This window comes from Lonchura striata, chromosome 3 (assembly GCF_046129695.1).
Source record: "Lonchura striata isolate bLonStr1 chromosome 3, bLonStr1.mat, whole genome shotgun sequence".
Classification (NCBI taxonomy): Eukaryota; Metazoa; Chordata; class Aves; order Passeriformes; family Estrildidae; genus Lonchura; species Lonchura striata.
In genome coordinates, this window is record NC_134605.1 from 77,518,038 (window position 1) to 77,534,683 (window position 16,646).

Genomic DNA, 16,646 nt, shown 5'->3' on the forward strand with positions numbered 1-16,646 from the left:
CCGGGGCCGCGGCTGCTCCCCCTGGCGGCGGCGGCGGGGCGCGGCGGGGGCGGTGCCGCCGCCAGGCCGTGGCCCCGCCGCGGCCGCCCGAGAGGCCGCTGCTGCCGGCGCTTCCCGCCCGCCCCCGCCTGGCGCTCCCTCCCTCCCTCCCTTCCCCGCTCTTTCACTCCGTCCCTCCCTCCTCGGCCGGGGCAGCAGGAAGCGGCTCTGATGTCAGCGGCGGCGGCCGCGGCGCGGCTCTGAGCGGCTCCCCCACCCCCGCCGCGGCCCCTCTCCCGCTGCCGCCGCCGGGGCTGGCGGAGGAGCGCGGCTGCGGCCCCGGGGGCGCCGCCTTCTCTCGCCCGCGGACGCGCGGCCGCGGCGGTCCCGAGCTGCTCGGAGGCCGCGGCCTAGGGCAGTCGGCGCGGCGCCCCGCGGGGGTGCGGGAGGGCTCGGGATGCGCAGCGGCGGCGCCGGGGCCTGTGCCCGCCGCCAGTGAGGCCCGAGGCCGCCGCGGATGCGGCCCCGGCGGCGCCTCGGCCAGGCCCGCCCCGACCTGCGCCGGGAACCGCCGCCGAGCCCCGCGTAGCCCCGGCTCCGGCCCTCGGCTGCCTGGTGCCGGACCCTCGCGTAGCCCCGGCCCCCTCTCCTCCCTGCGGTGAAAGAGGAGGCATGTCTGCTGCCGCCTCCGCTGAAATGATTGAAACCCCCCCGGTCCTCAACTTCGAAGAAATCGACTACAAAGAGATCGAGGTGGAAGAGGTGAGTGAGGGTCCCGCCGTGCCCCTCGCTCCCCGGGCGCGGCCAGCCTGGCCCCGCCACGCAGACCCCGAGCGCCCCCGGGGTTCCCCTCCCTGGCGCCGGCCCTCGGCTGCGGGAGGGTCCGCGGGGGCTTCGCGGGTGCTCCGGGGTGCCAGACCCCCCCAGTACCTGACCGGGGGTTCTCTGCTCCTGTGGATGCTACTGCGGCTGGCACCAGCGAACAAAGCGGTCTGGCTGGCTGAGAGCGGAGGTGCCAGCTTACTTCTGCCGGACCTGCTGCTGGATGCCTTACTGTGGAGTTTTGTTTAAACGGGATAGATTTATTCAGTCAGGACTTTAAAGTTTCGCCTCCCATTTTGCCACCCACTTTAGTATGGGTGGCAAGCATAGTTGTCAAGAGGGAACTGTTAACTCTAATGTTTCTTTTAGATCTCTATTTCTCTATGGCCCTGCTTTCACCTTCTGCCACCAAACTGAGCCATTGTGTATATAACGATCATGCTGCTCTTAATGATTTGCTAAATTTACAGCTCTGTGAGCTGTTACGATAAACAGGGTTTTTTTTTCTTAACATGGGCTAGTTATGTTGCACTCATGGATATTTAAGGAAGTCACATTCAGTAATTTTATAACAAAGTTGGAAGTTTTTCTTCTGTGAAATTCACATAGTGAAATTATTTCAGGTGTACCTTTCATCTGTCGGGTTCATGTGAAAGTAGGGGGGGTGTGATCTAGGGTAGCTCATATGCTTTGATAACAGGCTCAGTAGTCTCTATATACTACAGTGTTGTTTGACTCTCAGAAGTACACAAAAATATTTCTGCTGTTTTTTCCTGTCACCTACTGAATTCTCTACAGGAATAAAGTCTCTTCATGTAGATCTATAACAAATTTGATGAGTCCAGCTTGTAGAGTCTGGACTGCTGAAACAGTCCCTGTGCTTTTTTTATAGATTAACATTTTTCTCTTTAAGAGATAATTACCCTGTTTTCCTTAAAAAGTTTGTGTGGAAGTGGAGTTTTGTGTAGTAGCTTTTCTAGGTATGATAACCTGTGTCTCAGGTTTTTAGAGTAGTTTGCTAGATACTGGTTTGTTTATAATTATCCTACTAGGCTTGGGTCTCCTGAGGATAATTCAGGGACCTTAAAATCTGCCATGGGGCACCAGGGCACCTTCTGCTGTATTCAGGCAGTGTTGTGATAACTTCGGCTTTCACCATAGCAGGCACTGGGTGCTGGGAATTTTCAGAAGACAGTATATTTCAAAATACTGCCTTTATCTTTTTCTGTGAATTTGGCAACCATAAAGACTTTTGTTTTTGTAAGTCAAGTTGTTCTACCTGCCTTTATGCATTTAACTATTCTGAAGTGAAGTAATTTTGTTGTTTTTGTAACACTTAGTAATAGCTGGGGATCAAATAGCCTATTTTGGGAGAAATAGCATTTCTCACCCAATGAAGAAAGTTTAAGCTGGTTATCCATTGTAAAAAGGTGCCCAGTGATGGCTCACGGAAGTGAGTGCCACATCTGCTGTGTTAGATGTAGCCCTTTGAATTAATAAAGTGCTATACAAATCTTTAATCCTCACAACACACTTGGGGAGGTTGTTAGCAAGGATTGTATTGCTGTTTTACATGTAGGAAACGTGGAGCTGCATAGTGTGTAATTGGTGTAACTAGAGTTTAGTATTCTAAGGTTTAGTGCTCAGAGATTGACTGTCCCACACATGTGCCTGGTACTGGCAGAAACAGGATTGTCAGTACAAAAATGTATCTAGAGACAATGCCTAAGTAAAAATTTGTTTAATACAGTTGTTTTGTTATTCTCAACACAGTATCTTCGTAGAGATGCAAAACTCATGTGATATAAGCAAGAGAATAGAACTTTGATAGTGTCTCCATAAAAAAATCTTGTTAAAGCTGGCATATCGTTTTGAGTTAACCTGTCCTCCCAGAAGTTCTTATAGACAATGGGAATACCCTAGTGTTAAACACAGTCAAATGTCTTTGCACAGAGGAAGAAATAAGACCTACTTTACAAGAAAACAGATGGATTGGAAATCATACTTAGGTCTTGCTTTTCTGAGCTATGGGTGTTGACCTCTTACTCAGGATGCAGTTTCAGCACAAATAGTCAACTTTGTAGTCACATCAAAACACACATCCTTGCTGAGGATTTTCTGTGCTCTCACTTTAGGCTCAGAGGTTTTCAAGGATTTTAAGTGGCTGTATGTCTCAAAAACGTCTCAAAATTGTCATATTTATGCTTGGCAAACTTCAAATGTTTCAAAATGGAGTGTTAAGAGATCTACATTGGAAACTCAACTGCTTTTATAATCATAGCTTTGCTGTTGTATTATCAAGGCTGTCTTGTCAGCAGATAGCAGTCCCACTCTGACACTGGTTTATTAATAGATGTTGAAGTTCTGGAATACTTGCAGGCCCAGAGACCTTGCTAATAAACGTGAAATCTATAAGTACACTTTTCATTTAGTTTTGTCTGAACTCTACTGAGATAAAACCAAGAATTAACATATTTTCCTTTAGCTACTGTGCACATGACCAGCTGTAGTGTTACTTCCCACCAGTCAAACATATCTCCACCATCATAATGCCTTTTTGTTATTTCAAGTGCTTAAAATGAAGTAAACCATAGAGACAATTGTTATGAAGGAGTTGGAGTAAAATCAAAATCGATGTGACACGGCAGGAGCATCTTCAAAACTAAAACAGGGGAAACAACACAAAATTTAGTTCAACAGAAGTGCTCTCTATTTTACTATGCATGTGTTTGATTATGAAAATGGCCATTTTAAGTTTTTAGCATTGGATAGATAAATCATTAGAAACTGAAAAATTAAAATCTAAGTGAAATCAAGTCAACAATAAAAAGCCTAATAGCCTTGTTTTAAAGTGTCATATTTAAATCTAGAACAACACTCCAGTTGTTTCTTCCCAGGGGAGTTTCCACATCTAAGCAACAAACAGACTTTGGTTTTTAATTTTTCTGGCAGCCAACTCCCTGCCACTCTTTCCTGAAAATTCCACAGGCTTTCCTCACCAGGTATCTGGGTAACAGTCCCATACATGACCAAAACATAGACCTCTTCATCACATGATGTATGTGTGCTTGGATTGCACAGCCAAAGGTACATGTCTGGTCATGAATATTGCAATCCTGCCCAGTCACTGCCTGATGGAGACAAGTTAAAAAAGTAATCCCATATTTGCATAGTTGCAAGTTACTTTTGGATGGTCTGAAATGTAAGTTATTTGAAAACTGTTGTTTAATGCTCTACTGGTATGTTGCAGTTTACAGTGAAGTTTATTTTCAACAATCTGTTGAAATTCTAAGAGAATTAGGATAACATCTTCTTTTGAGATGAAGAGGTGAGCTTATAATTGTATTTTTTTTTTAGAAAATTTACTTAGGGTCCCAGCAACTAAGAGGATGCAATTTATAGTATATCCACCTATCTTAGATATTTTTGAAATAGTTGATTAATTTCATTAACTGAGTAGTGTGCTGAGAACTACATTTCTTCCTTCCAATTCTGGAGTAAAGCAGTTCATAGGCAAGAGAATGAGCAATACAGTAGGCAACTGGGTTTTGCTCCCCTTTATATCGTTAACTTTTAAAAAGTTAGTGAGCTGCAGTGTCTGATTATGTCAGTTACAAGGTAAAGCAGATTTGTGTGAGCTGCTGTTGAACATGGAGCTATTAGTGCCTCCATTGTTTCTGTGTCCTGGGGGATAATCCCCGCTTGTAGAATACCAATCTGAAAAATTGGAAGAAATTTGGAGAAGAACCAGATGTGATTTGAGATCTGAACAGTGTTACTTGATATCTGACATGAGTACAGAAAGATTGGTTCTCAAGGACCAAGGATGGTAGTTACAAATCCATTTGAATTCAGTCAGATTTCTCAGCCTTTTTCAGTAAGACTTCAAGGTGCAAATCTGGGTATTCAAAAACAAAGGCAAAAAATAAGTACATGATGCAAACATATGCCAGTATTTTCGCTGATTTTACTCTACATACATTTCTGAATTAATTCAAATAACTACTTCAATGTAGTTTAGTTACACAATAGAAGATTCTCTTTATTCATTTATATAAGAAAATAGCTGAAGTGTCACACTGGGGTGTGAATTTGTAGCAGAAGTTACACAACACCTATTCCATGTGGAAGAAATTTACTGTGCAGTGAGTTAGAAGGTAGCTAATAAGCTAGTTAAAATCTTAATGTGACACTTTACACTCATTTCTACACATGCAGATACATTCAGTGAATCAGTTTGTGTTCTGTATAAAAGCCTCATACTTCACTTCATAAAGAATACATGGGAAAGAAACCTCGCAGATCTTCCTGTTCCAGTGATGAAAGCAAGATCCATATTTGTGAGATAATAATAGAGTTCTATATCTAATACCTTTCCTAAGAAAAAAACTAAACAGAGCAAGTTTCACATGTTCCTTATTTATTCCACCCAGTGGATTGTTAACAGTATTTTACTGGTTACAGAATACTTGTTTTTCTAGATTGTTTTTTTCCAAAGACCAGTAATTTTAGATAGTGCCAGCCCAGAGAGCTCATGTTAGAGTCTTGCACCCTGAGTGCCGCATAATTCAACATCTTGTTTCTAAAACAATAATTCACTCTCCAGGTTGCTCTAACAGAACAAATTAATTCATAGTAGAGCACCAGACAGTTGTTTTGTTAATGTTTTTAAATTGCTGTTAATTAAAATTAGTTCAGTTCTTGAGACAGATGTATAAAACCCTATCAATGCATAAAAGCTTTTCTATATGTATTAAGCCAGAATGAAAGTATAACTTGATAAACTGTTATCTTTGAGATGCACGCATTTCTTGGAATGACTTTTGCTGTCAAAATGCAGGGAGGGTTGGTTGCATGTTCAGAGCAAAGGAAGAATTTCCAGAAATACAGTTTTCAAGAGCAGGCTGTATGGGGTTCTGAGTAACTTGGTCTACTGGAAGGTGTCCCTGTCCATGACGAGGGGCTGGAACTAGATGATGTTTGAGGTCCCTTCCAACCCAAACCATTCTATGATTCTATAATTTCAGGAATATGTATGATGATACTTTGATTCTTGATAAACATGTTCTAAAGAAGCTGAAAAGAGAATTAGTTCTTAAACAGAACTAAATTCAGATAGACAAGCCACTGAATGAAAACTGTACAGTGTTATACAGCTCTAACAGATGAAAAACGCTATCTAGGGGCCAACTGTATGAGTTTGTGAAGAAGAGCTTGCCTTTATTTATTAAGAATCTAAGTTGATTTTAATAATCAGTTTCTTTCAGGAAAAAATATTTTTTCCTACAGTGTTTTGCATAATTATAAGTCAAACTTGGAAACTAAATCTAAACTAAATTACTTAGTTTACTTCCAATTAGTAGGATTGCTTCCAGGGGTTTTGGGGGTGGGGGAGTAGAGAGGATTTGGAGGCTTCTTCATTGCTGTAAGAATCCCAGAAAGGAAAAGCAACATTTAGAGTTGTGCTGACACTCGTACAAATAAACTTAACCAGTCAAAGAACATAGCTGTAAGAATTGGCAGATAGATTTGAACTCCTTCCTAAAAATGCTGCCAGGGTATTGGCCACAGTCATTTGTGGCACAGGGCCAATTTGCTTCAACCTACTTAATAAAGCATAGCACACACAGAGGAACCAAAGCTGGAATTTGACGCTGGTTGAATGAATGATAGAAAGTGTAGGAATATAATTTTAGAAGCTCTAAACTGTTGTTCATTACTTCTTTTGGCACTTTTTTTTCTTAATTTATGCTGCATGTGCTATACTTCACATATGTGGAAAGCTGAAAATATTAGTGTATTTGTTACTGCTGGAGCTCGGGTAGACAGAGAAGGTAGAAACAACTGAATTTTAAAATGTGATTCTTTTTTGTGTTTTTTAGAACACATTATAGAACTTTTTTTTTTCCACTCTGTCTAGTGTAGTGTCTGGAGCTTGAGAGATCCAAACATTCAGTTTGCATACATCCCATTTCATTAGGAAATATACCAGTAAACAAAGCAATATAGATATTAAAAATAACTTAAAGCCTATTGTCATTTTGGATGCACTGGTTTTGTTGGGTTTCAGTTGCTAGATTTTTGTAATTGCTTGTCTTGTATCCCAAAATTGTAAATGAGCATGTCATACAGTAGATACTGCAAATTATGAAGTCAGTTCTCTAAAGAATACTAGGTCTGCTAACCAGGGAGCTATTATATTTTATTGCTGTCTTATATATCTAGCAAGTTTTTTTTAGAAAGAAAAGCTCTAGGTATCCAGCATGCAGAACTACCTTACATGGAAACTTTATGGACAGAGATAAAAACTTTGCATTTTTATGTTTTTGAGTTAATAGCAAACTTGTGGAGTTAATGCAAAGTTGAAATTAATTCTTCCAAAGTTTTGACATTTGTTAGGGGATTATGGTGCATCAGGATAAATAGAGATGCATTTTCTTGTTTTACTGGGGGCGGGGAAATTTTTGGTCACATCCCTTAGGACAAAATACATCCTTAAGATCTTAACATATCTGCAGTCTATTTCCTGCATGATTTCTAGTCTACATAACTTACCAGTCAGTATAGTCTACATACTTACAAGTAAGTATCATGTATCTTTGTTTATGTACTGCATTTGATACTATTTGTACACAGAGACAGAGGTAATGCTTGTTCCAGGGTTCTTGTGTGGTTCATATTCTTTAAATAAGACTCTAAATACATTATCTGGAAAACATGCAAGTGGCACTGTCCTTCACCATGTCACTTTGTCGCACAGTAAAATGTAACTTTTTACTGGTATGTATTTTACAGGTAGAAGAATAAATTTTAATACACTTTTCAATCTTTGAATCTCTTTAAGTATTACTTCCAGTTTAAAGTGGTTTTGTGTCATGTACCAAGTGATTTTTGACTAACTTAATTGTCTTCTGTAAGAAAGGTAGAAGCAGACTTGTTCTTACTCTATTTCTGATTGTCTCGTCTACCCTATATCTTCCTTTTTTCTCCCAGAACATATTTAAAGGAAAAAAAAATTTATCAAAAGAATGTGTTTATTTTTAGATCATCTTCCAAATATACACAGTGCTACAGATCAACTGCTGTTTATTGATTTGTTGTGTCAATAATTCCATTAACTGTGTTTCATATAATTCCAAATATGTGCTATTGCCCAAACATGTGGTGTGGCACCAACAGCAGGGGACAAGAAGGAATGAGCATGAAGAAACTAAAGTTCAGGCAGTGCCTCCCTCCTTTGATATTAAGTTACTTAGTTCCAGCATGAGGTGCTGAAGGAAACCACATAGTGTTTAAACCGTTCTGACAATACCTAAGACTTACTCTTTAAAGAATAAACTTAAAGGAAGAAAATGATACGTAAATGGACTCCACCACAAGCTGCAGATCGTCAGTTATAAAGGGGTTTTTGCTATGAGTAAGGTACTTTTTCCAGATTATATAGGAAACACACACTGAGTTTTCACAGATGGGAAACTTGAATTTGTATTGGATCCATCATTGTTTCTGATGGCTGTTCCTTTCATGTGCCATCCAATAGCCTGAACTGCTTTAATGGCAGATCGGCTCTTCTGTTTTCCCTGTATCCTAGGTAAATATTCACTGCATTCATGTCCTCTTCTCAAGTTCAACCTTCTGCAAGCAGGCACCAAGTCACTGGTAAAGTGTTATGAAACCTTTACTGCATAATCCTTTATCAAATTATTTTCACCAACAATAAAATGTACATACCTGATGGTCTCTGAGCTTTCTACTATGTAATTAATATTTAGATTGTGTTGGTAAACTCTTCCTCTTGGTGCTCAACACTGATTTTATTTTTTTATTATTATTTTTTTCCAGTCATCAGTGAAACTTCCTAAAGTTCATCTAATTCTTGGAATTTATTCCATTTTTCAGCTAAAACCCAAATGCTGTGACATTCATGGCTCAATGTAGAACACTCGGGCAGTATGCTCGTTTCTGTAAATTTCTTCATTCAGTAGAAGCATTGTTAAAAAATACAACACTATTGAAAAACAAAGATTTCTTTAGTATATGAACTGGAAATACATATATCAGTTCTCAGGATGAAACTTGCAAATAGTCATGGATTTATCTGCAGGGGAACAGTATGCATTTATATAAACTTATGAGCTGAATTTAAACATATGGAATCAAATTGAATAGATGCATGGGCTTACTTTTTTTTGTTATGCATCTGAAAAATAAATATAATTAATGTATATAAAATATAAATGTATAAAAATATACGTAGTATATATTGCATAGGGCTAATATTAAAATCATATACATAATACATATAGTATATTTGTACATATGGACGCATAGAAGTCTTTTCAGCAGGGAAAGATATGACTAGCCAGAAAAAAAAGTGAGCCTGACTAATCACAAACTATTGTAAGTGATTCAGGCTAAGTTAAAAAAAAGAAAGTCAAATTACTTCATTAAATTTTGAGACCAATCTTTTAACTGATTTATATGTACTGTTTTCAAATCATTTTTTTTTTGTTTCTGTCACTAGATTAAATGTAACAAGAGTTGTAGTTGAAAACTGTGAAAGAGTATGAGAAAAAGTATATTAAAAAGGAACCTTCTAAAAGGTGTCTCACAGGCTTGTACTGTAAGGCCAATTCTATCCACCTAGGAAATTCATTATATGCCAGTCTCCTTTTCCCTAAGTGGAGGAGAAAAGGAGGTTACTCGCTCATTTGGGTAACCCTGTTTGGATTCCTTCCCAGCGTAGGGGAGCAGCAGATGTGGAACTAACTGTATTGCTGCTGCCGATCCACTTCATCCTTCACAAGCTGCTCTGTGGCATCCTTCTCTCATTGACTGCCCTTAGTGTCTCCCAGGTTCTTGCACAATCTATTTTTATGTGCTCACTAATCACCATTTCTGCAAAATGCAGACTTACAGCACACACACCAACTTGATGAGATTTTCCTTATTCTGTAGGTCTGGTCATGTGCTGTGCAAAGTGGGTAGGGGCTTTGTAATGGACAACTTTTGTGGCAGTAGAAGATGGGGGGCCTGCCAAACCCAAGAAAATGGGCAATTTTATTCAAAACATGGTTTGAGAAAGAAAAGGAAGAACAAGGAAGGCTGTTCGGGACTTTTATATCTTCCAGTGACTCATTGTTTCCAATTTGTTTATATGTACTATTTTTGTAGGCTGCTCATCTATCATTCATGGCTTGGTGTTTCCAACCTCACTTGTGGAATGCAAGAAGATAGTTAGCATGTGTTACGTCAGGACAAGATGTAACAAGGCAACACAAAAGTGCCAGGCACTTTGGCACATGTTAATGTTCTCTGTTAAAGAACAGGTTCTGTTCTTTAACAGAGCAGAATTAGGCATGTTCTGTGCATCTTCTGTACATATCTTACCACAGACTCAGTCTGTGAACCACTGTTGTGGAAGCTAAAGATGAGATGGCAGGAACTCCTGAAAGGCTAAGTGCATGCTGTAATGTAGAAGAGAAAAATATTGTAGTAATAAGGAAATCAGAAGAAAGTGCCATCTATCACCATGGCTGTCAGGGGCAGCTGTCCCTTATATCCACATGAATCTTCTAAGAAATATTAAGCATCATTTCCTTTTTTGATCTTTCTTAATGCAAGATCTTGATGGGTTTTTTTTAAATTTATATTTTTCATCTCTTCAGACTGAGTCCTTGATTGCAGACTTTCTCATATCCATCATGACAGTTTAGCAGGTCTTGAGTTACACATCTTCAGCCTTTTCCATCCCATTCCCAGGGGAAATCAGTTTCACTATTTATTTGGAAAGCGCATAGTAAGAACCTAACCCAAGAATGGATTACATAAATGGTAGTCAGCCTCTTGTTTCTTCTCCCCTTTCCTATTTCTCATCTTGCCTGCCTTGCATTTTTTGGATTTGGAGGAACTCTTTTTCCTTCTGTGACTGTGTGTGCCTTAGGTCTGCTCCTCCTCAGCATTTTCTTTTGAGCATATGAGTAACAACGCACTTGTCTGTGCTTTCCTGTAGTAGTTGCAGTCACTGTTTTGGCAACACCTTAATTTCAATTTTGCATCTCATGTGCATGCTTTGTCAATATTCCTGTATGTTGCCAGTTTTCCTCTGAGGAACAATTAAAACAAGTGAATTTTCAATTAAATGTCATGTGTAATTCACCAGTAACTGAAAGTGACCTTCTTTCTATCCTGCTTTCATTTCTATGCTTGGTTCCAAAGAGTTACTCTAAATAATTATGGTTTTAGAGCTTCTTCAAAGCTAAGGTCTCATTCCTTTAATTTTCTTCTGAGCAAATCTTGTTCTAGACAATTGAGATTATACTTTTCTGAAATACTATCACTGCACATTAGTAATAGAAATTTTTGTATGTGCGTTTTCCAATTCTCTATGTGATCTCATGAGCAAGCTTAGCTAAGACCAGTTATGCTTTAATGGCATACTGTTAAATTGCTACTGCAAAAGTTGAGCCTGTGTATCTTCAGTTTTCTAAATTAAATTTCTTTTCTCTTTGTGAAGTCCTGCACAGCAAATTACACTATTTTAAGTTTTAACTCTTGTGTTTTATATTTTGTTCTAGGTTGTTGGAAGAGGAGCCTTTGGTGTGGTCTGCAAAGCAAAATGGCGAGCTAAAGATGTAGCCATTAAACAAATAGAAAGTGAATCTGAAAGAAAAGCCTTCATTGTAGAGGTACAGTATGTTTGATGGAAAATATGGGGTTTGGTAGAGCTTGTTTCCTGAAATTCATGGGTTCATTTAGTGTACTGAAAGCTATGTCTTTATCACAAGATAAATGCTGCCTGCAGTACCCAGTTCAGGCCTGGACCCTTGTCTTGCAGAATAGGAGACCTGTCAAAGCACATTGCAGCTCCTTTAGTTTGATTCTCATAAAAACTGAAAAGCAAGAGTGTGGGAGAGACAAGGCCACACAAGTTAGGGATATAACAGTTCTTACATCATGTCCCAGTCAGAAGTCAGGGTGCAACTGGAATACCCAGCAAAGCCTTGGTTCTCCAGTACAGTCAGGTTGATATTTGAAACTGTTTCTGAGTTTTTTCAACAGTTCTAATAATTTGATAACTTTTTTCTTCTATGCAAATACATTGCTACCTTAATGGCAATCACTCTTTTCATTCAATATCTTATTTAAAAATGTCTTGAGTAATTCAGATATACCTGATAAACTTCCCAAGATACATAATATTTTCTAGAATCAAAAGTTTAATTTAAATGACACATATTGTGACATGCTGCTTAATATTTAATTCATTTATAAACTAGAATGTTCAGGATACACAAAATGTGTTAAAAATAAAACTCTCAAATTTAGAACTAACTCTAGTAAAATGTGACACACTAAAGGGCTGAAAAAAGCATGTTTGTAATAGACCTTTATGTAAATATTTATCTGTTGTTTATTGCAATGAAAAGTTTTTAAGGTTATTAATCTGAGTCTGGTTTAATGCTGAGTAAATCCAATTGGTCTCTTGGGATTTTTGTGTTCAAAAGACATCTGAGTAGATAATCCCAAAAATGCCTCAGTAATTACTGCTATTCAGGAAACCCTGCACAGTGCAAGCATCAATTCGTTCTGATTTTTTAGATCTGCTCAAGTATATAGAAAATATAGTATTTGCTCTGAAGACAGCGTAAACTACTTCAGCAGTCTGTGTGCAGGGCAAAAAAATTCTTTTTGCTTGCTTCTACTGTGTAATGGTAAAAAAAAAAACAATGCAAAATAATGTAATTGTCAGTACAAAGAGTAATAGGTTTTTGGAACTATGTCATCTTAATATTAAATTATTTTATAGGATTGTGGGCTTGGGGATATTAGAACTTCTGTCCTCTATATTGTCAAAACAGGAAGTATGATTCTGATTTTTTTTATTCAATCAGACAATTTTTATGTTAAAGGCTCCAGGAAGAGCACCAAATCTATAGACTTCCTTGTTGCATGGTGCTTGTGACTTGAGTGACTTTACTATAGCCTGACAAAAATACTTTCTTTAAACATAATTTTGTCAACCTTTCTTTTAAAATACAGATCCAGTTTGATGCAAGCCTGATTACATAAATGAAAATTCAAAGAGTGAAATAAGTCTTGTAATTTGTAAAATCACCATCTGGGGTTATGCAGAAATAGAAAACTGTATACTTGTGGTTGTGGTCTATTATTTATAGTTATGAAAATAAAGCATTAGCCTTTTTTTCCCATGGTTTGAAACTGTGTGATTTGTATTGCAGCTTCGACAACTGTCACGGGTAAACCATCCCAATATTGTCAAGTTATATGGAGCCTGTCTGAACCCAGTAAGTTATAGCTTATGTCAGTATGAAAAAAGGTAACTAGCTTAACATATGCAAGCATCAGTGCACAGAACATGTATTTTATATTAAAATATCTATTTTATATATTTTTCATGTTTTAGCCATAATAAGGAAATATGCAGATGTGTAGGTTGGTTGATATTTTCAGGTATTTGTTTTTCGTTTCTACTCCTATAAAAAATAAATTCTTTCAAGAACACCCCAGATCTGCTTCTAAACACTAGTTATACTTCAATTTGTCAAAATGGCATCTAGTGTATTACATAATGTAGTTACATTCATATCTACAATTATCTACAATCCTATTAATTGTAAATCAATACAAAAGGCAATGCAGTGTCAAGACGTGATTGTGTCTTGTAAATCAGCTCCTCATACATGTAATTTTCAGGATTTGCTTTCTTTCTGCCACAGCTGCAAACAGTATCACAAATTCTCTAAACAGAAAAAAAGGTACTTTACTGACAGGACAGATGTATCCTTAGCTAATTCTTGTATGGGCTATTTAATTGCTTAAAATAGTGCTGCATCCCTTTTTTTTCTTAGTACTAGTGAAGTTCTTCTGGTGTGGTATTTAACTATTTTTTTTCGTAAGCCATTAAACGAATAAAGTAAAGAATAATGAACTGCAGTTGGAAGATAGTATTTGCTTTTTAAGTTTGAAGAGGAGGAGGGAGGTCATTATTTTCTAACTTACAGTGAGAACTAAGTGTAAAACTGATTTTTCTTACATGTAAATATATACATTTCAAACTGACTGATGTATTTTCCATTAGCTTAGGTATGGAAGCTTTGCAGTTGCTCTCAAAGAACTTCCCTTTCAGTTTACAGAAGATGTTTTCTATCTCTGCATTGAAAATACGCCTAATTTTTGTCCTTTTTTCCCCCAAAGGTGTGTCTTGTCATGGAGTATGCTGAAGGAGGTTCTCTCTACAATGGTGAGTATCATTTCAACTTCCTGGAGTTAAAGTGCTATTATTAGGGCAAACATCGTCTAAACTACATGGTGTTTCATAAATATGCCTCCATTCTTGGAGCTATTGAGAAGCCACCTCAGCACAGTCCAGGGCAACTGGCTGGAGCTGGCCTGCTTGACCTGCTTGGTGGGCTTCCACAGGTCTCTTCCAACTGTTATGTGGGTCTTTGAAATTCTTAAAATAATTTTAAGGAGAAGGGAGTGTGCCTTTTAAAATCCCTTTTCAGTTCACTTGTTTGTTCTTGATAGCAGTTTATTTTATTTTATACAAGTAATGTAAGGTTTTCCAGTGGAACATCTAAAATCATTCTTCCTTAATTTTGAAATTCCCTGGGCATTTGTTTAACATAGACTTTACCAGGGATAGCTGAGAACAGGCAACACTTTTCATATTGAATCTTAACATAAATGATTTTGGAAAATGTACTAAAAAATGGAAAATATTTTGACATTTCTGTTATTTAAACAGTCTGCAGAAGGGTATATTTAGTTGCAGTAATGAGATGTTGGTGATTACTTCTATTCCATAGAGCTTTCTGACTGGTATTTTGTTAACTCCATTGTATCTGTTGTAATATGCAATAAAGTTCTTTTTAGTTTGTGCCTTTGTTTTGCAGTGCTGCATGGTGCTGAACCTCTGCCTCATTATACTGCTGCACATGCCATGAGTTGGTGTTTACAGTGTTCTCAAGGAGTCGCATATCTCCACAGCATGAAACCAAAGGCTCTAATTCACAGAGACCTGAAACCACCAAAGTAGGTTTAGAGTTCATTTTTCATATTTTCTTACAATTGGTATTGAAGATAATTTATAATAATTTTATTGCATTTAAAGGAAATACGCTTAGTTGGTACTAACTTTTGGATGTACTGTATTCCAAATGAAAGCTGTGCATTTGAAACTTAAGTTACAGAACAACAGTTTGTGATACAGAAAATTAACTGTATTCAGTTACTTTCTGTTCAACTGGAAAAATACCCTGCTCCTGCCCTACATCATGGAAGAGGATTTTATTAGGAATAGGGCTTCTAATCAGAGGCAGTTAAAATGTTCCAGTTTTGGAATGGTTGTGGTGTTCCAGAAGAGAACATTCTGGGGGGGGTTGATTGGTTCTAATGTCATATTTAATCTGTTGCATTAGAGCTCTTTCACCACATGGCCATCCTCCCTTATCCCCTCCTTCTGCCTGTTCCACTACCCCTGCCAGAAGCTCCCATCACTTTCCACCAAAAGAAAATTTAATAGTTTCCTACCCAGTCAGTTTGTTATCTGGCTCATTTTATGGCTTCAGATCTGGCTCCACAGATTAGATAGAAACAGATATTTGAGGATCAGCAGAATCATCCATTTTTGGTGGTAATCTGCAGTTATTACCAGGTAAAATTATAACATGAAGGCACAGTTTAAATCTTCAGTTCTTCTTTTATTCCCCGGGTTGATTTAGAGAGTTGTTCACATGTAACTTCAAGTGCTTCCATTTAAATAAATAGCTGTGCTGACTGACACTGATGAGAGTCTTGATTCTTCTTTTTTTGGTAAAATTGTTACAGCACTTGTTGATTTTCAGACCCTGGCATCTGAAAGTCTACTTTTGTCATTGTATGCTTAGTGGTTTACTATGGCTAAAGATATTTATTTAAGATCTAGCATGTAGAAATATTAATAAATTACAGCATACATTGGGTTACCTTAAAATATGTAATATGTTCACATTAGACACAAATGACCTTCCGTATTTCCCAAATTACAAAACAAAGACCTGAGATACAAAGCCTAAGATATTCACCTATATTAGAATGATAGTTGTTGGGATTTAAAAAACAAAAAAAAGTAGTTTGTTATCAGACTACTATATTCTACAATTTTAATATTCTTTTTCTTCTTTGACAGTTTGCTCTTGGTAGCTGGGGGGACAGTTCTAAAAATCTGTGACTTTGGTACAGCCTGTGATATTCAAACACACATGACCAACAACAAAGGAAGTGCTGCTTGGATGGCACCTGAAGTTTTTGAAGGTAATAAAAATTCAGTGTTAATATTAAATTTTCTTTATAGGGATGCAACTGTGAATTAAAGTGGTGTAAGAATAAGAGCATCATCATAAAATCTCTACAAGTGTATATCATCAAATAATTGTGCAAAGGTTTGAAGAACAGGACTGAACCAATTCTCTCATGTTATTATTAGATATTTAATTATGTGAAGATGTAGAACCTTGTCATTGCTGAGATTTACATAAGGAGTACCTTTAGACAGCTGCAGTTCCTTATTTTGTAAGTCAGTAAAATACAGCCAGAGGGCTCTTTCCTCACAATTTTGCTATTTCTAAAACTCTTAAATAATTTCAAACTCTTGTCATTTAAATACACTGTCACTACTTTCACTCCCTACTCTGATTAGCTTTTAACTTTAGAATTTCCCTGTTGGAGTCTCTAAATTGAACATAATTGCTTTCTTTTTTCACCTCCCACTTTCTTGTAACTGCCATCTTCATTTGCTTTTTGTGTAATCTAGAGATTTGATATACTTCCTCTTTCCTACA

At 38.0% G+C, this 16,646-nt stretch overlaps 1 protein-coding gene across 5 annotated transcripts in view; it reads left to right on the forward strand.

Annotated features, from left to right (window-relative positions):
* Positions 1 to 433: 433 nt before the first annotated feature.
* MAP3K7 (mitogen-activated protein kinase kinase kinase 7) overlaps positions 434 to 16,646 on the forward strand; it is a 47,651-nt gene continuing 31,438 nt past the window's right edge. For 3 of the 5 annotated variants that reach the window (XM_021545396.2, XM_077782302.1, XM_021545404.2), the window contains exons 1-6: positions 434 to 741; positions 11,379 to 11,489; positions 13,044 to 13,109; positions 14,020 to 14,065; positions 14,721 to 14,859; positions 15,995 to 16,119. In XM_021545396.2, coding sequence (XP_021401071.1) covers positions 652 to 741; positions 11,379 to 11,489; positions 13,044 to 13,109; positions 14,020 to 14,065; positions 14,721 to 14,859; positions 15,995 to 16,119 — 577 coding nt within the window. In that variant the 5' untranslated portion in view covers positions 434 to 651. The remainder of the gene's footprint in view (positions 742 to 11,378; positions 11,490 to 13,043; positions 13,110 to 14,019; positions 14,066 to 14,720; positions 14,860 to 15,994; positions 16,120 to 16,646) is intronic. The other 2 variants (XM_077782303.1, XM_021545389.2) reach the window with 2 other exon arrangements.